The sequence below is a fragment of the Pan troglodytes genome, chromosome 3, assembly GCF_028858775.2.
Source record: "Pan troglodytes isolate AG18354 chromosome 3, NHGRI_mPanTro3-v2.0_pri, whole genome shotgun sequence".
Classification (NCBI taxonomy): Eukaryota; Metazoa; Chordata; class Mammalia; order Primates; family Hominidae; genus Pan; species Pan troglodytes.
This window is the reverse complement of record NC_072401.2, coordinates 21,187,136-21,213,175: the sequence shown is the minus strand read 5'-3', so window position 1 is coordinate 21,213,175 and position 26,040 is coordinate 21,187,136. Positions and strand designations below refer to the sequence as shown.

At 38.6% G+C, this 26,040-nt stretch overlaps 2 protein-coding genes across 56 annotated transcripts in view; one reads left to right on the top strand and one right to left on the bottom strand.

Annotated features, from left to right (window-relative positions):
• Window positions 1-15,532, top strand: part of KCNIP4 (potassium voltage-gated channel interacting protein 4) — a 1,220,775-nt gene extending 1,205,243 nt beyond the window's left edge. For 5 of the 6 annotated variants that reach the window (XM_003310257.7, XM_063808692.1, XM_526537.9 and 2 more), the window contains 4 exons: window positions 9,373-9,480; window positions 11,329-11,433; window positions 12,047-12,109; window positions 13,979-15,532. In XM_003310257.7, the coding sequence (XP_003310305.3) occupies window positions 9,373-9,480; window positions 11,329-11,433; window positions 12,047-12,109; window positions 13,979-14,026 (324 nt within the window). In that variant the 3' untranslated portion in view covers window positions 14,027-15,532. The remainder of the gene's footprint in view (window positions 1-9,372; window positions 9,481-11,328; window positions 11,434-12,046; window positions 12,110-13,978) is intronic. The other variant, XM_063808691.1, reaches the window with a different exon arrangement.
• The window catches only part of PACRGL (parkin coregulated like), a 54,568-nt gene that overhangs the window by 10,656 nt on the left and 17,872 nt on the right, over window positions 1-26,040 (bottom strand). For 18 of the 50 annotated variants that reach the window (XM_063808666.1, XM_063808672.1, XM_063808653.1 and 15 more), the window contains 2 exons: window positions 19,429-19,509; window positions 16,913-17,025 (listed from right to left, as the gene is read on the bottom strand). In XM_063808666.1, the coding sequence (XP_063664736.1) occupies window positions 16,969-17,025; window positions 19,429-19,509 (138 nt within the window). In that variant the 3' untranslated portion in view covers window positions 16,913-16,968. Of the gene's footprint in view, window positions 1-15,804; window positions 17,026-19,428; window positions 19,510-25,339; window positions 25,496-26,040 lie in introns of those variants that run through there. The other 32 variants (XM_063808658.1, XM_063808664.1, XM_063808669.1 and 29 more) reach the window with 5 other exon arrangements.

Below are 26,040 nucleotides of genomic sequence, written 5' to 3'. Positions count from 1 at the left end.
TCTCCACATCCTCTCCAGCATCTGTTGTTTCCTGACTTCTTAATGATTGTCATTCTAATTGGTGTGAGATGGTATCTCATAGTGGTTTTGATTTGCATTTCTCTGATGGCCCGTGATGATGAGCATTTTTTCATGTGTCTAGTGGCTGCATAAATGTCTTCTTTTGAGAAGAGTCTGTTCATATCCTTTGCCCACTTTCTGAACAGTTTTTTTTTCTTGTAAATTTAATTTCTTTGCAGATTCTGGATATTAGCCCTTTGTCAGATGAGTAGGTTGTGAAAATTTTCTCCCATTTTGTAGGTTGCCTGTTCACTCTGATGGTAGTTTCTTTTGCTGTGCAGAAGTTCTTTAGTTTAATTAGATCCCATTTGTCAATTTTGGCTTTTGTTGCCATTGCTTTTGGTGTTTTAGTCATTAAGTCCTTGCCCATGCCTATGTCCTGAATGGTATTGCCTAGGTTTTCTTCTAGGGTTTTTATGGTTTTAGGTCTAACGTTTAAGTATTTAATCCATCTTGAATTAATTTTTGTATAAAGTGTAAGGAAGGGATCCAGTTTCAGCTTTCTACATATGGCTAGCCAGTTTTCCCAGCACCATTTATTAAATAGGGAATCCTTTCCCCATTGCTTGTTTCTGTCAGGTTTGTCAAAGATCAGATGGTTGTAGATGTGTGGTATTATTTCCGAGGGCTCTGTTCTGTTCCATTGGTCTATATCTCTGTTTTGGTACCAGTACCATGCTGTTTTGGTTACTGTAGCCTTGTAGTATAGTTTGAAGTCAGGCAGTGATGCCTCCAGCTTTGTTCTTTTGGCTTAGGATTGACTTGGCAATGTGGGCTCTGTTTTGGTTCCATATGAACTTTAAAGTACTTTTTTCCAATTTTGTGAAGAAAGTCATTGGTAGCTTGATGGGGATGGCACTGAATCTATAAATTACACCTTGGGCAGTATGGCCATGTTCACGATATGGATTCTTCCTATCCATGAGCATGGAATGTTCTTCCATTTGTTTGTGTCCTCTTTTATTTCATTGAGCAGTGGTTCGTAGTTCACATAAGGGTGAACTTATAAGGGTCCTTCACATCCCATATAAGTTGGATTCCTAGGTATTTTATTATCTTTGAAGCAATTGTGAATGGGAGTTCACTCATGATTTGGCTCTGTTTGTCTATTATTGGTGTATAGGAATGCCTGTGATTTTTGCACATTGATTTTTGTACCCTGAGACTTCGCTTAAGTTGCTTATCAGTTTAAGTAGATTTTGGGCTGAGACGACAGGGTTTTCTAAATATACAATCATGTCATCCGCAAACAGGGAAAATTTGACTTCCTCTTTCCCTAATTGAATACCCTTTATTTCTTTCTCCTGCCTGATTGCCCTGGCCAGAACTTCCAACACTATGTTGAATAGGAGTGGTGAGAGAGGGCATCCCTGTCTTGTGCCAGTTTTCAAAGGGAATGAGTCCAGTTTTTGCCCATTCAGTATGATATTGGCTGTGGGCTTGCCATAAATAGCTCTTATTTTGAGATATGTCCCATTAATACCTAGTTTATTGAGAGTTTTTAGCATGAAGGGCTGCTGAATATTGTCAAAGGCCTCTTCTGTGTCTGTTGAGATAATCATGTGGTTTTTGTCTTTGGTTTTGTTTATATGATGGATTACATTTATTGATTTGTGTATGTTGAACCAGCCTTGCATCCCAGGGATGAAGCCAAAATGATAGTGGTGGATAAGCTTTTTGATGTGCTGCTGGATTCGGTTTGCTAATATTTTATTGAGGATTTTTGCATCGATGTTCAGCAGGGATATTGGTCTAAAATTCTTTTTTGTTGTATCTCTGCTAGGCTTTGGTATCAGGATGATGCTGGCCTCATAAAATGAGTTAGGGAGGATTCCCTCTTTTTCTGTTGATTGGAATATTTTCAGAAGAAATGGTACCAGCTCCTCTTTGTACCTCTGGTAGAATTCAGCTGTGAATCCATCTGGTCCTGGACTTTTTTTTTGGTTGGTAGGCTATTAATTATTGCCTCAATTTCAGAGCCTCTTATTGGTCTATTCAGGGATTCAACTTCTTCCTGGTTTAGTCTTGGGAGGCTGTATGTGTCCAGGAATTTATCCATTCTACTAGATTTTCTAGTTTATTCGCATAGAGGTGTTCATCGTATTCTCTGATGGTAGTTTGTATTTCTGTGGGATCAGTGGTGATATCCCCTTTATCATTTTTTATTGCATCTATTTGATTCTTCTCTCTTTTCTTCTTTATTAGCCTTGCTAGCAGTCTATCAATTTTGTTGATCTTTTCAAAAAACCAGCTCCTGGATTCATTGATTTTTTGAAGGGTTTTTTGTGTCTCTGTCTCCTTCAGTTCTGCTCTGATCTTAGTTATTTCTTGCCTTCTGCTAGCTTTTGAATGTGTTTGCTCTTGCTTCTCTAGTTCTTTTAATTGTGATGTTAGGGTGTTGATTTTAGATCTTTCCTGCTTTCTCTTGTGGGCTTTGAGTGCTATAAATTTCCCTCTACACACTGCTTTAAATGTGTCCCAGAGATTCTGGTACGTTGTGTCTTTGTTCTCATTGGTTTCAAAGAACATCTTTATTTCTGCCTTCATTTCATTATCTACCCAGTGGTCATTCAGGAGCAGGTTGTTCAGTTTCCAAGTAGTTGTGCAGTTTTGAGTGAGTTTCAATCTTGAGTTTTAATTTGATTGCATTGTAGTCTGAGAGACAGTTTCTTATAATTTCTGTTCTTTTACATTTGCTGAGGAGTGCTTTACTTCCAACTATGCGGTCAATTTTGGAATAAGTGTGATGTAGTGCTGAGAAGAATCTATATTCTGTTGATTTGGGGTGGAGAGTTCTGTAGATGTCTATTAGGTCCGCTTGCTGCAGAGCTGAGTTCAAGTCCTGGATATCCTTGTTAACTTTCTGTCTCATTGATCTGTGTAATGTTGACAGTGGGGTGTTAAAGCCTCCCATTATTATTGTGTGGGAGTCTAAGTCTCTTTGTAGATCTCTAAGGACTTGTTTTATGAATCTGGGTGCTCCTGTATTGGTGCATATATATTTAGGATAGTTAGCTCTTCTTGTTGAATTGATCCCTTTACCATTATGTAATAGCCTTCTTTGTCTCTTTTGATCTTTGTTGGTTTAATGTCTGTTTTATCAGAGACTAGGATTGCAACCCCTGCTTTTTTTTTTGTTTTCCATTTGCTTGGTAGATCTTCCTCCATCCCTTTATTTTGAGCCTATGTGTGTCTCTGCAGGCAAGATGGGTCTCCTGAATACAGCACACTGATGGATCTTGACAATCCTATTTGCCAGTTTGTGTCTTTTAATTGGTGCGTTTAGCCCATTTACATTTAAGGTTAATATTGTTAGGTGTGAATTTGATCCTGTCATTATGATGTTAGCTGGTTATTTTGCTCATTAGTTGATGCAGTTTCTTCCTAGCCTTGATGGTCTTTACAATTTGGCATGTTTTTGCAGTGGCTGGTATCAGTTGTTCCTTTCTATGTTTAGTGCTTCCTTCAGAAGCTCTTGTAAGGCAGGCCTGGTGGTGACAAAATCTCTCAGCATTTGCTTGTCTGTAAAGGATTTTATTTCTCCTTCACTTATGAAGCTTAGTTTGGCTGGTTATGAAATTCTGGGTTGAAAATTCTGTAAGAGTGTTGAATATTGGCCCCCACTCTCTTCTGGCTTGTAAAGTTTCTGCCGAGAGTTCCGCTGTTAGTCTGATGGGCTTCCCTTTGTGGGTAACCCGACCTCCCTGGCTGCCCTTAACTTTCTTTCCTTCATTTCAACTTTGGTGAATCTGACAATTTATGTGTCTTGGAATTGCTCTTAAGGAGTATCTTGGTGGCATTCTCTGTATTTCCTGAATTTGAATGTTGGCCTGCCTTGCTAGGTTGCGCAAGTTCTCCTGGATAATATCCTGAAGGGTGTTTTCCAACTTGGTTCAATTCTCCCTGTCACTTTCAGGTACACCAATCAGACATAGATTTGGCCTTTTCACATAGTCCCATATTTCTTGGAGGCTTTAACTCATTTTTCTCTATACTTCTCTTCTCGCTTCATTTCATTCACTTGATCTTCAATCACTGATACCCTTTCTTCCACTTGATCAAAATGGCTACTGAAGCTTGTGAATGCATCAGATAGTTCTTGTGCCATGGTTTTCAGCTCCATCAGGTCATTTAAGGTCTTCTCTACGCTGTTTATTCTAGTCAGCCATTCGTCTAATCTTTTCTCAAGGTTTTTAGCTTCTTTGCGATGGGTTCGAACATCTTCCTTTAGTTCAGAGAAGTTTGTTATTACTGATCTTTTGAAGTCTACTTCTGTCAGCTCGTCAAAGTCATTCTCCATCCAGCTTTGTTCCATTGCTGGTGAGGAGGTGCGTTCCTTTGGAGAAGAGGTTCTCTGATTTTTACACTTTTCAGCTTTTCTGCTCTGGTTTCTCTCCATCTTTCTGGTTTTATCTACCTTTGGTCTTTGATGATGGTGATCTAAAGATGGGGTTTTGGTGTGGATGTCCTTTTTGTTGATGTTGATGCTATTCCCTTCTGTTTGTCAGTTTTCCTTCTAACAGTCAGGACCCTCAGCTGCAGGTCTGTTGGAGTTTGCTGGAGGTCCACTCCAGACCCTGTTTGCCTGGTTATCACCAGCAGAGGCTACAGAACAGCACATGTTGCTGCCTGATCCTTCCTCTGGAAGCTTTGTCTTAGAGGGGCACCTGGCTGTATGAGGTGTCAGTCTGCCCCTACTAGGAGGTGTTTCCCAGTTATGCTACTCGGGGGTCAGGGACCCACTTGAGGAGGCAGTCTGTCTGTTCTCAGATCTCAAACTCCATGCTGGGAGAACTTCTCTCTTCAAAGCTGTCAGACAGGGATGTTTAAGTCTGCAGAAGTTTCTGCTGCCTTTTGTTCAGCTATGACCTGCCCCCAGAGGTGGCATCTACAGAGGCAGGCAGGCCTCCTTGAGCTGCAGTGGGCTCCACCTAGTTTGAGCTTCCTGGCTGCTTTACCTAGTCAAGTCTCAGCAATGGTGGACGCCCCTCCCTCAGCCTCACTGTTGCCTTGCAGTTCGATCTCGGACTTCTGCGATAGCAGTGAGCAAGGCTCTGTGGGTGTGGGCCCCTCTGAGCCAGGTGCAGTATATAATCTCCTGGTGTGCCGTTTGCTAAGACTGTTGGAAAAGCACAATATTGGCAGGAAGTGTCCCAATTCTCCAGGTACCATCTGTCACAGCTTCCCTTGGCTAGGAAAGGGAATTCCCCAACCCCTTGCGCTTCCCCGGTGAGGCGATGCCCCACCCTGCTTCGGCTCACACTCTGTGGGCTGCATCCACTGTCCAACAAGTCCCAGTTTAGATGAACCTGGTACCTCAGTTGGAAATGCAGAAATCACCCATCTTCTGCATTGCTCATGCTGGGAGCTGTAGACTGGAGCTGTTCCTATGTAGCCATCTTGGGGGGATTCCCCAAAAGTGCTATCTTTAAATCTTTCATTGTTTCTCTGCTGTTTTGTGTGGTGGTGAGGTCAATGCCAGTGATGAGTGCTGTAGGCCAGTGATTCTCAAAGTGTGATCCCTGGAAGCAGTACAGGCTTCCCCTTGGAACGTGTCAGACATGTAAATTTTGGGGTCCCACTTCAACCTAATGAATCATAGTTCTTGGAGTAGGTCCCATAAATCTTTTGGCACACTCCCCAGGTGACTGTGCTGCACATTATATTTTGAGAACCAATACTCTAAGCATGTTTTCAAAGACCCTGTGGCCAGCTCCCCTTACAATTAATGACATATTATTACTACGTTGTGAATTTTTAAAAATATGGTTTATATTGATAACAATCAATCTCATCTAGCCTTTCAAAACTGCTCAGCAATCTTCCTTGAATAAGGCTCTATGTTCTGCAATGTATATTTTATGCCTTCTGAAAAAGCTAAGGATTTTTTTTTTTTTTTTTTGAGACAGAGTCTTGGTCTGTCATCCAGGCTGACGCGCAGTGGTGCAATCATAGTTCACTGTAGCCTCGACCTTCTGGGCTCAAGTGATTCCCATCTCAGCCTCCCAGGTAGCTGGGACAACAGGTGTGCACCACCATACCCAGTTAATTTGTTTTTCTTGCTATTAATTTGGATCTGGCTACGTTGCTCAGGCTGCTTGCAAACTCTTGGACTCAAACAACCCTCCCACCTCCACCACCCAAAGTGCTGGGATTACAGGCATGAGCCATGATCCCCAGCCTGCTGGTTGTGCAAGATGTACACTCATACCTCCAAGGGCTGTCATTACCTTTTAACTAAACTACATTCTATGTCATAAATAATTTTCTAAAATATGGCAGGGAAATAATTTGAGGGAGGTCTCCCTTTCTCTAATTTGCATGTCACCTTACTGCTTAGTATCAGAGCTTCTGCCTCTCTCCTCAAACCTCAGATTCTTACCTCTTCTACCAGGCTCCTCACTCTCAAACAGCTCACACTCACTAAAGCTATTGGACAGAAACACAGTCATCTTCCCACCTGCAAAGCAGCTGCTGGCATCCACACCATGTTCTTCTGTCTCATGTATCAACTCCCTTCTCAGATCGGCCCATCTACCCGTGTTCTGGATCCTCCCCACCTTCTCAAGAGCACAGCCCATTTCTGACTCTTACTCTTTTTAGATTCTTCTCTTCAGTATTCAAAGTGCTCCTCATTAAAAATTACTCTTCACTCCTACTCCACTGGACCGTTCCCTATCACTTGCTGGTGACCTCCATGTTGCTGGTCCAGTGAACATTTTTCCAACCTTGGCAGCAAAATGAACAATCCTTTCCTAGGGAAATGCTCTGTTCTCCTGACTCACTTCTTTAGCAACTTCTTTTCAAGATGCTTTGCCAGCTTCTCCTCTCTGTGCCTGCCAAATATTGGAATTCCTTGTGGCTTTCTCTGGAATCTTGTTTTTCTCTCACTTGACATTCTACCCTTCATGCCAATGGGAAGCAAACTAAGTACGGTGATCCAGTTGCCACAGCACCATATATTGAGATTATTCTTTCCATAGCTATTGAATGGTCTTGGCACCATTATCGAAAATCAATTGGCCACAGACAGCTGGTTTATATCTAGACTCAATTCTATTCTACTGTTCTATATATCTGTCTTTATGCCAGTACCACGCTGTTTTGATTAATGTAACTTTGTACTAAGTTTTGATATTGGGCAGTGTGAGTCCTCCAAGTTTGTTTTTCTTTCTTAAAATTGACTGGGCTATTCAGGGTCCCTTGCAATATGAATTTGACAATTATTTCTGTTTTTGTCTTTTTCATTTTTGCCAAAAAAGGTCTGTGGCCATTCTTGATAAATTTGCTTAAGTGGAAGGGTTGTATAATTCTTTACCATGATAAAAGTAAGTATCATGCTTAAAAGCGAATTGAAATATTCTCAAGTTCAAGAAAAAACTAAGAATATCTATTATCATTTTCATTATGTAACACTGTTCTATATATATTAGGCCATATAATTAGAAAAAAGTAAACATATAAAAATTAGAAAAAAAGGTAAAATTAATTCCATTTGCAGCTAATATTGCACACATGAAAACCCAGAAGAAAACCAACGTATGTCAGCAAATTGACAGGGTATAAAATTATCATACAGGAATCAATGGCTTTCATACATACAAACAACTAGTTTAGAATATATGATAGAAAAAAAATCTCATTTACAACAGCAACAGAAATATTAAAATACCTAGAAATAATAAAAAAATGTAAAAGAACAATTTGGTTAAATAAACTACGATGCATTTACATATACAATGGAAACTCAAATTGTTTCCCTGATTTATGCTTAAGTGGAAAAAAAAGTATAGAAGTCTGTTAGCTAGTAAAACAAATATATCTTATACTTGTGTATGCACAAAATTTCCTTGGAAGTAAATACAAACTATTTATGCCAGTAGTCTATGAGTGAAAGGAACAGGTGGCTGGGTCCAGGAAGGGAAGAAAGATTTTTCACCAGGCAGCTTACACAATTTTTAAATGTTGAACTATATGGATGTTACTTATTTAAAAAAGAAAAAACATTTTGAGAAATTCAGATAGAAATACAGCTATAAAAGGAAGGAATGTGAGAAAGGGAGATATAATGCAAATTCACCCAGAAGACTTTTGGATTTCCCCTCTGCTTTCATTCCTACCTAAAAGTGGATTATAAACTGAATACAGCACATTGTAACGTTAACCCTGCTGTACATAACAACAACAAATCTGGCCGGGCGTGGTGGCTCACGCCTGTAATCCCAGCACTTTGAGAGGCGGAGGTGGGCAGATCACAAGGTCAGGAGTTTGACACCAACCTGGCCAACATGGTGAAACCCCATCTCTACCAAAAATACAAAAACTAGTCAGGCATGGTGGCGGGTGCCTGTAGTCCCAGCTACTCGGGAGGCTGAGGTAGAAGAATGGCTTGAACCTGGGAGGTGGGAGGTGGAAGTTGCAGTGAGCCAAGATCGTGCCACTGCACTCCAGCCTGGGCAACAGAGCAAGATTCCATCTCAAAAAAAACAAAACAAAACAAAAAAAACACTAAATGAATTTAATCAAGTTAATCTGGCCAGTCTGCAATGCAATCAAACCAGCTTAACCAGGATACAAACTGAGGGCTCCATTTACTTAACAAAAACTTACATAGCCAATGTCATTGCCAAGGACTGTTATAAGCAGCCTCTTTTTCAATCCTCATAAAATTGTGAAGAGGTAGATACTATTATTAGCTCCATTTTACAGATACGAAAATTGAGGCAAAGGGATGTTAAGTTGCCTGAAGACACAAACCCATCCAGTAACATAGCTGGAGGGTGAATCCAGGCAGTCTGTCCTTTCCAGTTCCATGCTCTTACCCACTGTCCACATGTAAATTGTAACTGGATTTCTAATTAAAGACCACAATTGGTTTATCTTTTATGGACAGCCACATTTCTTATTAGCAAACGTTTTTCCATTGAAGTGTGTTATGTGTGCACTTGTATTTTTTTGAAAAAACTATTATTAGATTCTTTTAGTAAATCATGTGCACTTGCAGCGGAAAGCCAATACCACTTATACTCAAGCCTCTAGCTGTGTGGGTACGCACTGGTACAATTTCCAGTACGACCACTGATTTAACTCAGTTTCCAATTAGAATATGAAAATGTTAAGACTAAGGAGTGATTTATGCCCACAGAGAAGTCTGAAAACTAGACAACCAATAACACATCAATCATTTTGCTAAATAAATGGTTCAAGATCCAGAGGGTTGTAGCCCTTACTTACATCATTTGTTTGTTTTTTTGTTTTTGTTTTTGTTTTTTTTAAAATGTCATATAAAATTGAATTTTTATTTCTTTTCAGGATTTCATCAAAGGTCTTTCCATTTTGCTCCGGGGGACAGTACAAGAAAAACTCAATTGGGCATTTAATCTGTATGACATAAATAAAGATGGCTACATCACTAAAGAGGTAAGGGATGCCTCACCAACATCACAGTAATTTGGACCATTTTCATTTCTTAACTTTAAAATATTAATTGCAATTATTAATTTGAAAAGTTTTTTTGAGGAAATCCAAAATATTTTATGTAGTGGAAGAAAGATGTATAATTAAAAACTTGGGATAGAAATAGTTTATGGTGAAGCTCCAAAGTAAATATATAACACATAAAGATTATACCCTTGTTTCCTGCTGGCATCTTAATAAATACTGTGAATGGAATAAAGATCATGGTTGGAATCAGATAGAAAGAAAATGTATCCAACCCATGTTTCAATATTTAGCCTGAAGCCTTTCTTTTCCCCACAGCATGTGATCCATAAGGAAATGAAATTTTACAATCATGGGGATTGTGGAATGACCTGACGCAATGGTGGGGTCTCCAAATGCACTTTGAGGCAGACTATCCAGGAAACAAGGTTCACAGACCAAATTAAGATACTCGTATTACACAGTTTATTAAACCAATTTAAAACACAGCAAGAAGTAAAGAAAGGGATGGGGTAAGTTAACCACGCAGGATAGGCTGCAAATGGGGTTGAAAGACCACACTCCCTAAATCCTGGGCATTCTCAGTGTGTCTATGTCCTGTCTCTCTTTGCCTCACGAGACTTCCCCAGAATTGAGTTTTGAGCAAGAGGCCCCACAGACAAAAGGTGCCCAGGGCCAACAGCCAATGACATGAACTTGCGCTACTGGAGAGACACAGGTGCAAGTGTGCCAGGTCACGAGTATAGCCTGATAAGTAGTAATGGGTTTCATTTGTGTTTCTTGCACAGAGGACACCTGGGGCCAGAATAGGTATCACTAGTGGGTGCCAAATTAAGACCTTATGGCTATTAAGTGTTCATGTATATGGAGCATATCCTAAATAGTGCTTCTTGTATATTTTTATATCATGAATATTTATTACCCAGATACTTAGGATACCTTAAATATCTCTTGTTCTTCAATTCTTACCTCTGTGTTTAACACATCTCAAGAATTCTGCCTGTGTCTAACAAACTACTTGCTACTTATCTATGCTTAAAACATCTTAAAAGGTTTCACCTGTTTACAAACTACTCTATCATTTATAATTGAATACTCTTAAAAGTAAATATATATTCGATCTGTATTATCAACCTAATTGAGAGATCTTTCACGTGAAACAAATGTGCAACAATAAATCTAAATGTTTAAGTTATTAGATATTATTTTTACTCTCATAAGAATGAAAGTGGTAAGGCAAAAATTAGACTGTTTTAGAGAAAAAGTTAATAATAAAATTTCAAGGTGTTTCCCAGGTTCAAAATTTTTTGACTAGTCTTCACATGTGACTTAAGTTAAAGCCACAGTAGGAAAAATACAACAAAAACCCTAATGAACTTTAAGACTTACCAATTAATTTCACTAATTCTAAATGGTGTTTTTTCTCAATATACGATGTGCCGTATATTTGATTCTCAATAGATGGAAACCGATGATCAACACATAAGATATATAATGCAATTAAATAAACATAGTCTACTTAAAGTCTATAGAAATCCAAACATTAAGCCAGCATATTCTTTTCCTGACTACGGTAGATACATGGAAATTTGCTTCCTTTTGAAACCAAGAGATCAGAATTCATTCTTAAATTCTGATTCTTCTGCTCTTAAGGCAGAAAGCTGTTTGTTGCCTTTTCCTTTGGGACAACCAACAGTCGTCTAACAAAGAATCCAACAAACAAAAAGTCAAAAATTTAAAATTGAGTAGGAAAAATCTGTCAGAGCTTCTTAGACTGGTTTCTTCATACATGTGTGCAGCCTCACGTGAGTGCCTTTTATTTTTCAGGAAATGCTTGATATAATGAAAGCAATATACGATATGATGGGTAAATGTACATATCCTGTCCTCAAAGAAGATGCTCCCAGACAACACGTTGAAACATTTTTTCAGGTAGGAATTAAAACAGAAGTCAAGAGGGCATGAAGTTAGGAGAAAATTTCCTGACGTTTGCCATGCACCACGATGATTCAAAAGAGAGCAAAGGAAAATAATTTTTACTGAAACAAAACAGTATTTACCATCCTATTAATTTAATAGCTTTGGTTTTGAATTTACAATGCTGATAACTGCATTTATTGAACATTCACTAAATCCAAGATACAACACTAAACAGTTCTCATGTTTCACAAGTTTTGTTTTCATTCAGTTTTTACAAGAATCCTATAAATCCTCATTAATCTCATTTTACAGATGAGACAAAAAGCAAGCTCTGAAAGTTTCGGCAAATTGCCCAAGCTCTGTCACATCTAGAAGGTGGGATTTTACCTAGGACAGAGTGACTCTAAATCTTCACCACATTATATTGAAAAGGGAAAAGCCAGAAGCATTTGGCCCTATCATTTTTATCTCTAAAAAACTGCTGGTTCCTGCTCTGAAACAGTTCCTCCACGTGAAATAAATAAGCAGCTAGGTTTTCTTTTTATCAGCTTCAGCTCATTTGGTCCAGGTGTGAGGGTATTAAGGGATAAGTCTAAATACAATTTTTTGTTTTCTTCCTGAACAGAAAATGGACAAAAATAAAGATGGGGTTGTTACCATAGATGAGTTCATTGAAAGCTGCCAAAAAGTAAGTAATGAAAGTGTAATAACTATCAATTCAGCTATCATAACAGCTAAACTGAGTATTAGCAGCTAGCTACCATGAACTGGGCGAAATATAGAGATCATATGCCTAAGTTTACCACTTCTACAACATGCAGCATAAGCCTACCACTCTGAAAACAAGCACCAATTACATAATCAACATTTAGAGTGCCCACTGAGTCAGGCTATGGAGGAAACCCTGGGGATACAAAAGTTGTACATGTACTGTGTTGATTCCCAAATTCCTTAGAGAGTATTCATGGAGGATAAAACATACATGAGATTTGAATTGCTCTTTGCCCAAACTTAGCATCACTCATATATTATCTATCATATCTCCATAGCATTAGAATTCCTAGATAGCCAAGTATGGCATCACAACAGGCCAAGCTTCTATCTGATTTCTAAGAGAAAAGTCATTGTTTTAGTGTATGTGGACAAGAAATGGCTCTTTGACTGAACTCTCTAATGGTCTTCAGTCACAAAAAATAAACAGTGAAAAATTTTCTCTGAAGAGAACTCCAGGTAGTAGCCTGTTATCAAAGAAACCAGTGTTAGCTTACTTAGAATTAGTTGACTTGATGTGTGGGCAGAACCACAGTTAAAAATTGTTAAGGCCTGGTACAGTAGCTCACAACTGTAATCCCAGCACTATGGGAGGCTGAGGCGGGAAGATAACTTAAGGCCAGGATTTTGAGTCCAATGTGGGCAACATAGCAAGACCCTATCTATCTATCTCTACAAAAAAAAAATTAAGTTAGCTGGGCACGGTGGCACGTGGCTGAAGTCTCAGCTACTTGGGAGGCTGAGGCAGGAAGATCACTTGATCCCTGTCGAGCCATGATTGTGCCACTGCACTCCAGAATGATCGGCAACAGAAATAGACTCTGCCTCAAAACTACAAAAAGAATTTTTCAAATAATCCTGAAAACAAATCCGTTGTTTCTTTAGTTTTTCTCTTTATTTTTAAATTGTTGTTCTTACTTTTCTGGATGTCTGCTTGTCTCTCAACTTGGATTTCCATGCGGTGGTCTTTGAGAGAATTAATTTGGTGACATTAAGCTGCTTGACGGTGATGTTACTTGGTTTCTAGCAGTGGAAGCCATTATTGGTTCAGCCACCATTTACCACTACCATAAACAGCTCAGTAAGTGCTATTCACATGCAACTGACAAGTGCTCCAATAATGCCCAAAGCCTGTCCCCTAACTCATTTCTAAAGAATATGCTAAACTGAACACAGCCACTGAGCAGTGGTTTCTGCTCCCCAATTCTTTCTCTGTAATTGAGAGACCATTCATTTTTAAAGGCTCCTTCAGGCCATGCAGATTTAGCCATAACTAGCAGACAGAAAGAGAGATGATTACTGCAAACATGTTACCTCTTAATCCACCACCCTGCCTCCTATGCGCCAGCCTCCAATCTTCATGAACTGCTGGCTCATACACACAAATTTTCCTTGTACCTGTATAAAAGTCTGTGTGATTTGGCCTGTGATCTACATAGAATGCCAAAATTCTCATTTGCTTTGACATACCTCTGCGCCTCTGTAGTTTCCATTTTGGCATTATGATTTGAGAAATATCCTCTATTAATACCAAGTAAAGATTTAAATAAAGTGGTTTAATGCCTGGTCAACAGACTCCACAAAATATAAAATGGGTCCTTCATAGTCATCTATGTGGAAAATGGATAGAATAGAATGGCATTTACATTTGCAAACACTTAATCTTTGAGCTTTTGGCATAGGTGGTTGAGGTGGTTGATGGGAGGAGGCAATACTCAGGGGCAAAATAGTGTACTTTTCCTTGCAGATATGCTGAATTTAATCGCTCTATGTTTCTCCCTTACAGGATGAAAACATAATGCGCTCCATGCAGCTCTTTGAAAATGTGATTTAACAAAATGTGATTTAAGTTGTCAAATAGATCCTGAATCCAACAGACAAATGTGAACTATTCTACCACCCTTAAAGTTGGAGCTACCACTTTTAGCATAGATTGCTCAGCTTGACACTGAAGCATATTATGCAAACAAGCTTTGTTTTAATATAAAGCAATCCCCAAAAGATTTGAGTTTTCAGTTAGTTATAAATTTGCATCCTTTTCATAATGCCACTGAGTTCATGGGATGGTCTAACTCATTTCATACTCTGTGAATATTCAAAAGAAATAGAATCTGGCATATAGTTTTATTGGTTCCTTAGCCATGGGATTATTGAGGCTTTCACATATCAGTGATTTTAAAATATCAGTGTTTTTTGCTACTCATTTGTATGTATTCAGTCCTAGGATTTTGAATGGTTTTCTAATATAGTGACATCTGCATTTAATTTCCAGAAATTAAATTAATTTTCATGTTTGAATGCTGTAATTCCATTTATATACTTTAAGTAAACAAGATTACAACAATTAAAAAAACACATAGTTCCAGTTTCGTTTCTATGGCCTTCCCACCTTCTGTTAGAAATTAATTAATTTTATCTGGCATTTTTAAACATTTAAAAATTAGTTTATTATCAGATATCAGCATATGCCTAATAAAACTTATTTTAATAAGCATTTAATTTTCCATAATATGTTACAGCCAAGGCCTATATAATAATTTTGGATTTGTTCAATCTTTCTTACAGGCTGTTTTCTATTGTATCAATCAGTATCAATCATTAAGTGGAAGTTGAAGAAGACAACACAAGGATGTTTACAGACATATGCAAAGGGTCAGGATATCTATCCTCCAGTATATAGTAATTATCCTCCAGTATATCGTAATGCTTAATAACAAGTAATCCTAACAGCATTAAAGGCCAAATCTGTCCTCTTTCCCCTGACTTCCTTACAGCATGTTTGTTTATATTACAAGCCATTCAGGGACAAAGAAAGAAACCTTGACTACCCCACTGTCTACTAGGAACAAACAAACAGCAAGCAAAATTAGCAAGCAAAATTCTTAGCAAGCAAAATTCACTTTGAAAGCACCAGTGGTTCCATTACATTGACAACTACTACCAAGATTTAGTAGAAAATAAGTGCTGAACAACTAATCCAGATTACAGTATGATTTAGCTCATCATAATTCAGATTATTTTTAATCATCTTAGCCAAAACTGTAAAGTTGCCACATTACTAAAGCCACACACATCATCCCTGTTTTGTAGAAATATCACAAAGACCAAGAGGCTACAGAAGGAGGAAATTTGCAACTGTCTTTGCAACAATAAATCAGGTATCTATTCTGGTGTAGAGATAGGATGTTGAAAGCTGCCCTGCTATCACCAGTGTAGAAATTAAGAGTAGTACAATACATGTACACTGAAATTTGCCATCGCGTGTTTGTGTAAACTCAATGTGCACATTTTGTATTTCAAAAAGAAAAAATAAAAGCAAAATAAAATGTTTATAACTCTACTGTCTATGTTACAGGTCTTTTCCAAGAAATTTTGTAATTAATTAAATCTTACAGTACTTTCTAGATGGCAGATAGCTCTGGATGGTGCTCAATGCAATGAAAACAGGTAAAAGCAAGGCCAGCAGGCAGGCAGCTGTTGTAGCCAGAGGGAACTGCTTCTATTACATCAAAATTCTGAACTATGTCTATATTATATTTTAAAAGCTTCTCTATATTATATTTTAAAAGCTTCTTAAAAATTGCTAAACATAAGCACAACAAAATCAATGAATGCATGTACAAGTTTTAACATTTTAATTGCTGAATATCTTTAAGTGAACATCAGTATTTTCTGGCTATGAAATGCAAAAATAACACATTTACTTAAATACAGTTAACACCTAAAATTTAGGTAGTTGTAATGAGTTGTAATAAACAACATACTTGTAATAGAATTTACAGAATTAGAAAAAATTTTTTAAACTAGAATACTCTGAAAATTTTCCAAGCATTGTACATTATAAAATACCTATTTACAAATAATATTAGCAGTGTATTCATGGGGCCAGGCATGGTGGCTCACGCCTGTAATCCCAGCACTTTGGAAGTCCATTGTGGGAGGATCACTCACCAGAATTCTGAGACCAACAGAGTGAGATCCCATCTCTACAAGCAAATTTCAAAATTAGCTGGGCATGGTGGCACACGCCTATAGTCCCAGCTAATCAGGAGGCTGAGATGAAAAGGATCATCTGAGCACAAAAATTTGAGGCTTGCAGTGAGCTATGATTATGCCACTGCACTCCAGTCTGGGCAACAAAACAAGACCGCTTTTCTCTTTTAAAACAATTTTTTAAAAGTGTATGCACAAACATTTGTCCACTATTTTAAATTTCTATAGCCTTGTTAAACATTAAACCCAAGAAATGGCAAACTATCTATAAAAATAAGGGCACAGCTACAAACTGATTGCCAAAAAAGTGTTATAAATAAAAAGACACTAGAAAATACAAATACATCTTATCTTGCAAACTCAATAATGGTTCTTCGCACAAATAATAAAAATACAAAAAATAAACCTCAAAATTGTACTCTTATAGAACTTATTTTAATAACTTTCCATTAGTAACTGTTCTTTTTTGTTGATGAATAACTTTGATTCAGTGTCTATTCATCTTAACCTAGTAAATAATGAATGGGTTCTTCGCACAAATAATAAAAATACAAAAAATAATAAACCTCAAAATTGTACTCTTATAGAACTTATTTTAATAACTTTCCATTAGTAACTGTTCTTTTTTGTTGATGAATAACTTTGATTCAGTGTCTATTCATCTTAACCTAGTAAATAATGAATGGTGGCTGTGATTCACAAAAGAATAAAATAAATGAGTACCCACGGTCAGTGCTTGACACGTCAACAGGTAGAAAAAACAATTTTTGTTGGCTCCCTTCTTCAACAGCATATGGAGCAGTATGTTGGAATTTTAGATTTGATGATGCTAAGGCTCCCCTGTCAACAGAAAAAAATTGAGCATCATTAGTATCATGCAGAGTTCCCCTAATAGGTATTATATTTGCAGGAATATGCCTATAAAGTATCTAAAACTCAAACAAAAAGGGGTAAGAACAAAATGATGAAATAAGAAGGACTTTTTGCTGAGTTAAATAAAATATAGGCTGTTTCTTTCTCTTTTTTTGAAGTATCTAACTAGAGAAGTAGTTAGAAGTCAGACTACCAGTATCTGAATTCAGCATCTACTAGTCACTTATTCGTCAAACCTGGACTAATTACTTTTCTGTGCCTAAGTTCCGTGATCTTTAGAGGGAGATAACAACAAAATCTCCCTCTGATGACTAGGAAGAGTAAATGGGTTTCATGTCTAAAAAGTACTCAGCAGAGTACCTGCCATGTAATAAGTTCCCACACAATCAATAAAGATCAGGATTTGCGTTGTGCCTTTTCCAAAATAAATGTGCATTTCACTTAGAAAAAAAATCAAATCAGGCTAAGAATGAACTGATTTCAATTTAAGGCAGATCAGTTCTAAGAAAGTAACACTGTGACTATCTGTAACAGATATTTTCCTGTATCCAGAAGTTGAATAGTTCCATCATTGATATACACAAGTCCCAAGAAATGAGAAACCACAACTGAGAACACTCATTTTTAAAGACTTAATTTCTAATATTTTAAGAAAGAAAGAGATATATAAGCTTTTAAGGTCTTAGAAGAGAAAGAAGAACATTCATTAGTTTCATGAAGGATTACGAAGTAACAGAAATTAGCACAATAATAAGCCAAGAGAAAGTCTTTGGTATGTAATTGCAATAGGAAATTTTCTATTCCAATTACATCAATCATTATTAAAATATTATGTAGGACATAAGAAGGAGGAAACAAGAGAAGTCAGAAGAAAATAAATAATAACAGCCCTTGTAGCTACAAAATCTTTTTTAAAATTCTGTATTAGCAACATTCAAAGCTAGTAAGATGGAGTAGTAAAAAAAGAATTTGATATTTCTGGGATCCTGGATTACTCAACTACAGCTCTGTGTTCCCCTTCCAAATCTTAATGTGCTGTTTCTAAACTTTATTTACATGTATATTATCTCCTCCTCCACACCCCCTCCACTCCCACCACAAAATCTAACATGCTTGGCCTGTCCCTTTCTACTTGTCCCATTTCCCATACTGGCCCACAGGATATGGAAAATCACCTAGGGAGCGTTTCCCACTGAAAAGCTGTGGCATCATTATTTAGCATTTGTTCACTTCCACTCCACAGAAGAAGAAAGGAGAAATATATTTTGCATTTAAATTCTCAGAAGAGCAAGCAAGAATTTCCTTGCTGCAGAGGAGACATGGGATTAGCTAGAGAAAAGTTCTGCACATCTCCTCAACAAGGAGTCTGAATGTTAATGCTCTGCCTAGGACCCAAACACAACAAAGAAATTCATTATCTAGTAGGCTTAGACACTTACTTCCTCTTGTCAAGTGTATTCTAGGCATCCATCATGGAAAGAATATAATCAATCAAACAACTCATTGAGATTGGTCAAATGAAGTATTTCGCTAAAGCTTTATGTCTGCCATTTTAAAATTGCATATGATCAGGTAAATTTTCTCATAACTAATTCCTTTAGAAGTACCTACAATGGAACTAAGTTATGCAATGTTAAGATGGTCACATGCAATTCTATCATTAAGATCTGATTAAACAAAATTTCCAAAAGCAAGGACTGCTTTTATGGAAATATTTCTAAGACGAGATTATCTGAATGCTTCCTTCAAATGCTAAAAATTCAATTAGTCTAGTAATTTGACACCATACAGTTATGAAATCCTCCATATTTTTGTACCTTGAAAAGTTAGAATAACCAATTAAACTATTCCAGCACTGTGTGTGCATATGTGTCCGTGTGTGTGTGTGTGTGTGTGTACACCTATGGGGGTATGCATGCACTTACAGACAGAATAGTGTAATCATCTGGACGTCTGAGTCAGAAAAGGCAGCAAATGAAAGAGAAAAAGGTATTTTTCCTCAAAGAGCTAAGTTAATCGTTCGGTTTTCTGAACTTTTCGATGGTCAAAACTAAACCACTGAAAATACTTTTAAGAAAAAAAACTGTACCACTGTGCCACATTTGAGTGCCACATTAAGCACTGTGAAAGTGTACACAAGCCCTATATTTATTCAACCTGAGTCTGGTCTGAGTCGCAGGGCTTGAGAACAGTGTGACCTAGAGACAGAAACTCTTGAGTTCTAAAAGGAAAATAACAGTATCAATTTCACATAGTTACCTGTGGCTGAAATGAGATAGTATATGTTAAATATATATATATGTCAATTTAGTAATACACCTAAAAGTTAAAAAAAAAAGAAAAAGACTTAAGGAATAATATTCTACTTACACTTCCACCATGTTGCTCTAGCTTTTGTAATGCGCTGGTGATTGGCTCTTTGAATTTCTTGTCCATTAATCTCTTGGAAAGCTTTTAAAGTAAGATTAGGGGGAAACGAAATGACTTTAAACTTAACAATGCTCACCATACGCATAAGTAGATCTTCAGGAGCACCCCTTGTTTTAGATTTCAAGGCTTTTTTTAGGAAGCATCTCATTGAAATTTACATGTATAAGGTACCTCTGTATTTGCTTTAAAAAACAATGAATTTACATTATTTCAGGTAAAATCAATCCTATAAAATCTGCTTCAGTATGCTATCTGAAGTAAGGTTTCTATAAAATAGCATATTTTGTGATTCTGTAATTTGCAAGAGCATTGAGGACCATGATGGAAAGCTGTGCCTCTAAAACACACATTTTCCTGCAATAAAAAGGGAAGAGAGGACAAAGGATGGAGGATTTACATGAGTAATTTATAAGAGTGAATGCCCTGGGGATGGACAGGGTCCCTCTCTAGTCTTCCAGTTGCTTTCTTCAGACTGCATTACCCTACTGAATCTGTATACACTCTGTATAGCACAGAGGTTTATACGCAGATCCATGGGCCATCAGCCTCAGAATCACTTGAGATGCTGTTTAAAAATGCAGATTCTTGGGTCTCACGCCATACTTAACCAGAATCCCAGGGCAGAAGCCCAGAATCTACATTTTTAAGCAAGATTTTCAGGTGATTCATTCCCTCTTTAAAGTCCCATACATTTGCAGCTCAGAAAAGTTACAGCTTATTTTGCATAGAGGAAAAAATGAGTTGTATATAGGGGTTCAGTAACTGGTTTTGAAAAACTTTTTCTAGAAGAATAATACCCTTTCTTCCAATAAACTTCTAATGTAGAAGTCTATAAACCCCATAAAAATGAAGGCTTTGAGGCTGAAAGGTATGGAAGATGGGGGTGAGGGACGAAGGGGGTCCGATAGCACCTCATTGACATCCTCAGTGGTGTCTGTCTCATAGTTAGTGGTAATAGACCAGGAACTAACCCTCACACAATCTATTTCTAGAACTCTTTATATAACACCAGGATCTGATGGTCAGGGTGGTGTCTAGGTCTTCCCAAAGTGCTGGCAGCCCAGGAAAGCTAAATACCCGTTCAGTCAGTCCTTGTCTAGGAAAAGCAGAGCTCTGAGGAGGAATGCAAGTGACCAAAGATAAACGCCACTGACCCAGAAAGATTAGAAAACAAAACAAATGTATACAACTGTTAATCTGGTCTTTTCTTTCTGCCATCGGAGGTGGGACTTAGAGGCTATTTAGGAAGCCTTCCTTGACTGACTTTGAGGAAGGATCCAGTGTGATTCCTTTTCTCTACATATCACATCCCTTTGACTCCATCCCAATTTTCTCAGCAGATGTCCTTGCTGCTTATTTCTACATCCCCCACCCACCTGCAAAAACAAAAAAACAAAAAAACAAAAAAAACCCAAAACCAAAACCAATAATCTCCACAAGGACTGAGAGCATGCCTGTTTCTGCTCAGATTATATTCTCACTGCTTGGCATACCCGGCACAAAACAGGAGGGCAGAGTGCAAGAGATTATTATTAAACTACTGAATATTTGAATGAGTCACTTTGTATACTAGTGTGAAATTCCTGTAGTTGGTCAGCCACACCCCCTGACATGAAGCTTACAAATATCTGCCAAGATTCTCTTTCTTCTGTTATAAGACTCTTCATATGTCAAGGCTTGAAAGTCTATTCTCACTATGTCTTCTCCTCACCTGAAACCTCATGGAATTTCATCTACCACCTATGAGCATACCTATCCTGATAGAGTCACCATCACACCTACTTCTTATACCATTAACCAGGTAGTTCCTAGGGTGTATTGGAACAGGTAGTTCCTAGTTGTGGAATAGGAAGTTAAAAATACAGTTCTAGGATCTCTCATATGGATGGATCCAAGAAAAAACAGTGGAACCATTATCAAAATCATACCTCAGCTGTGAAATACAGAAGAATGCAGACAGGGAGGTCCTATCTAACTCTTTAATTTTTCTATCAGTATGCGGTATAGAACTTCCCTTGCCTAAAGTTTGGGCCTTGCCCCTAGCTCTTGAATGATAACCTCTAAGCTCTTGGAATGTCCTCCCGGATAGGGTATCCTTGTCAACATGGGAGTTTCGGGTGACACCAGGTAGTCTATACAATGTGATTTATGATGGGAACTTTGGTTCACAGGGTATTAGCTCGATTTCTAGAGAGGGTGTAGACTAATGTCAACCACACAGGCAGGCAGTCTTGCCTGCATGACAGACACCAATAAAAACCCTGGACACTAAGGCTCACATGAGCTTCTCTAGTTGGCAATACTCCATGCACGTTGCCACACATTGTTGCTGGAAGAAGTAAACACTGCATGAAGAGGGGGGCGGTTCCAAGATGGCCGAATAGGAAGAGCTCCAGTCTACAGCTCCCAGCATGAGCGACGCAAAAGACAGGTGATTTCTGCATTTCCAACTGAGGTACCGGGTTCATCTCACTGGGGCTTGTTGGACAGTAGGTGCAGGACAGCAGGTATAGCGCACCAAGTGTGAGCCGAAGCAGGGCGAGGCATCGCCTCACCCGGGAAGCGCAAGGGATCAGGGAATTCCCTTTCCTAGCCAAGCAAAGCTGTGACAGATGGCACCTGGAATATAGAGACACTCCCAACTTAATACTGCACTTTTCCAATGGTCTTAGCAAACGGCACACCAGGAGATTATATCCTGTGCCTGGCTCAGAGGGTCCCATGCCCATGGAGCCTCGCTCATTGCTAGCACAGCAGTCTGGGATAGAACTGCAAGGCGGCAGCAAGGCTGGGAGAGGGGCGCCCGCCATTGCTGAGGTTTCAGCAGGTAAACAAAGCAGCTGGGAAGCTCAAACTGGGTGGAGCCCACCACAGCTCAAGGAGGCCTGCCTGCCTCTGTAGACTCCACCTCTGGGGGCAGGGCATAGCCAAACAAAAGGCAGCAGAAACCTCTGCAGACTTAAATGTCCCTGTCTGACAGCTTTGAAGAGAGTAGTGGTTCTCCCAGCAAGGAGTTTGAGATCTGAGAACGGACAGACTGCCTCCTCAAGTGGGTCCCTGACCTGTGAGTAGCCTGAGAGGCACCCCCCAGTAGGGGCAGACTGACACCTCACACGGCCGGGTACCCCTCTGAGACGAAACTTCCAGAGGAACGATCAGGCAGCAACATTTGCTGTTCAGCAATATTCGCTGTTCTGCAGCCTCCACTGCTGATACCCAGGCAAACAGCGTCTGGAGTGGACCTCCAGCAAACTCCAACAGACCTGCAACTGAGCGTCCCAACTGTTAGAAGGAAAACTAACAAACAGAAAGGACATCCACACCAAAACCTCACTTGTACGTCACCATCATCAAAGACCAACGGTACATAAAACCACAAAGATGGGGAAAAAACAGAGCAGAAAACCTGAAAATTCTAAAAATCAAAGTGCCTCTCCCCCTCCAAAGGAACACAACTCCTCGCCAGAAACGGAACTAAGCTGGACGGAGAATGACTTTGACGAGGTGACAAAAGAAGGCTTCAGACGATCAAACTTTTGCGAGCAAAAGGAGGAAGTTCGAACCCATTGCAAAGAAGCTAAAAACCTTGAAAAAAGATTAGATGAATGGCTAACTAGAATAACCAGTGTAGAGAGGACCTTAAATGACCTGATGGAGCTGAACACCATGGCACGAGAACTACATGACGAATGCACAAGCTTCAGTAGCCGACTCAATCAAGTGGAAGAAAGGGTATCAGTGATTGAAGATCAAATGAATGAAATGAAGCGAGAAGTGAAGTTTAGAGAAAAAAGAGTAAAAAGAAAGGAACAAAGCCTCCAAGAAATATGGAACTATGTGAAAAGACCAAATCTACGTCTGATTGGTGTACCTGAAAGTGACAGGGAGAATGGAACCAAGTTGGAAAACACTCTGCAGGATATTATCCAGGAGAACTTTCCCAACTTAGCAAGGCAGGCCAACATTGAAATTCAGGAAATACAGAGAATGCCACCAAGATACTCCTTGAGAAGAGCAACTCCAAGACACATAATTGTCAGATTCACCAAGGTTGAAATGAAGGAAAAAATGTTAAGGGCAGCCAGAAGGAAAGGCTGGGTTACCCACAAAGGGAAGCCCATCAGACTAACAGCAGAACTCTTGGCAGAAACTCTACAAGCCAGAAGAGAGTGGGGCCAATATTCAACATTCTTAAAGAAAAGAATTTTCAACCCAAAATTTCATATCCAGCCAAACTAAGCTTCATAAGCAAAGGACAAATAAAATCCTTTACAGACAAGCAAATGCTGATTTTGTTACCACAAGGCCTGCCTTACAAGAGCTCCTGAAGGAAACACTAAACATGGAAAGGAACAACCTGTACCAGCCACTGCAAAAACAAGCCAAATTGTAAAGACCATCGAGGCTAGGAAGAAACTGCATCAACTAATGAGCAAAATAATCAGCTAACATCATAATGACAGGATCAGATTCACACAAAACAATACTAACCTTAAATATAAATGGGCTAAATGCTCCAATTAAAAGACACAGACTGGCAGATTGGATAAAGAGTCGAGACCCATCAGTGTGCTGTATTCAGGAGACCCATCTCATGTGCAGAGACACACATAGGCTCAAAATAAAGGGACGGAGGAAGATCTACCAAGCAAATGGAAAACAAAAAAAAGGCAGAAGTTGCAATCCTAGTCTCTGATAAAAGACTTTAAACCAACAAAGATCAAAAGAGACAAAGAAGGCCATTACATAATGGTAAAGGGATCAATTCAACAAGAAGAGCTAACTATCCTAAATATATATGCACCCAATACAGGAGCACCCAGATTCATAAAGCAAGTCCTGAGTGACCTACAAAGAGATTTAGACTCCCACACAATAATAATGGGAGACTTTAACACCCCACTGTCAACATTAGAAAGACCAACAAGACAGAAAGTTAACAAGGATATCCAGAAATTGAACTCAGCTCTGCACCAAGTGGACCTAATAGACATCTACAGAACTCTCCACCCTCAATCAACAGAATATACATTCTTCTCAGCACCACATCACACTTATTCCAAAATTGACCACATAGTTGGAAGTAAAGCACTCCTCAGCAAATGTAAAAGAACAGAAATTATAACAAACTGTCTCTCAGACCACAGTGCAATCAAACTAGAACTCAGGATTAAGAAACTCACTCAAAACCGCTCAACCACATGGAAACTGAACAACCTGCTCCGGAATGACTGCTGGATACATAACGAAATGAAGGCAGAAATAAAGATGTTCTTTGAAACCAATGAGAACAAAGACACAATGTACCACAATCTCTGAGACATATTTAAAGCAGTCTGTAGAGGGAAATTTATAGCACTAAAAGTCCACAAGAGAAAAGCAGGAAAGATCTAAAACTGATACCCTAACATCACAATTAAAAGAACTAGAGAAGCAAGAGCAAACACATTCAAAAGCTAGCAGAAGGCAAGAAATAACTAAGATCAGAGCAGAACTGAAGGAGACAGAGACACAAAACACCCTTCAAAAAAATCAATAAATCCAGGAGCTGGTTTTTTTGAAAAGATCAAAAAAATTGATAGACTGCTAGCAAGACTAATAAAGTAAAGAGAGAAGAATCAAATGGACGCAATAAAAAATGATAAAAGGGATATCACCACCAATCCCACAGACATACAAACTACCATCAGAGAATACTATAAACACCTCTATGCAAATAAACTAGAAAATCTTGCAGAAATGGATGAATTCCTGGACACATACACCCTCCCAAGACTAAACCAGGAAGAAGTTGAATCTCTGAATAGACCAATAACAGGCTTGGAAATTGAGGCAATAGTTAATAGCTTACCAAACAAGTCCAGGACCAGATGGATTCACAGCTGAATTCCACCAGAGGTACAAGGAGGAGCTGGTACCATTCTTCTGAAACTATTCCAATCAATAGAAAAAGAGGGAATCCTCCCTAACTCATTTTATGAGGCCAGCATCATGCTGATACCAAAACCTGGCAGAGACACAACAAAAAAAAGAATTTAAGACTAATATCCCTGATGAACATCAATGCAAAAATCCTCAATAAATTACTGGCAAACCGAATCCAGCAGCACATCAAAAAGCTTATCCACCATGACCAAGTGAATAAGCTTCATCCCTGGGATGCAAGGCTGGTTCAACATATGCAAATTAATAAACATAATCCAGCATATAAACAGAACCAAAGACAAAAACCACGATTATCTCGATAGATGCAGAAAAGGACTTTGTCAAAATCAGCAACCCTTCATGCTAAAAACTCTCAATAGATTAGGTATTGATGGGACATATCTCAAAATAATAAGAGCTATTTATGACACACCCACAACCAATATCATACTGAATGGGTAGAAACTGGAAGCATTCCCTTTGAAAACTGGCACAAGACAGGGATGCCCTCTCTCACCACTCCTATTCAACATAGTGTTGGAAGTTCTGGCCAGGGCAATCAGGCAGGAGAAAGAAATAAAGGGTATTCAATTACGAAAAGAGGAAGTCAAATTGTCCCTGTTTGCA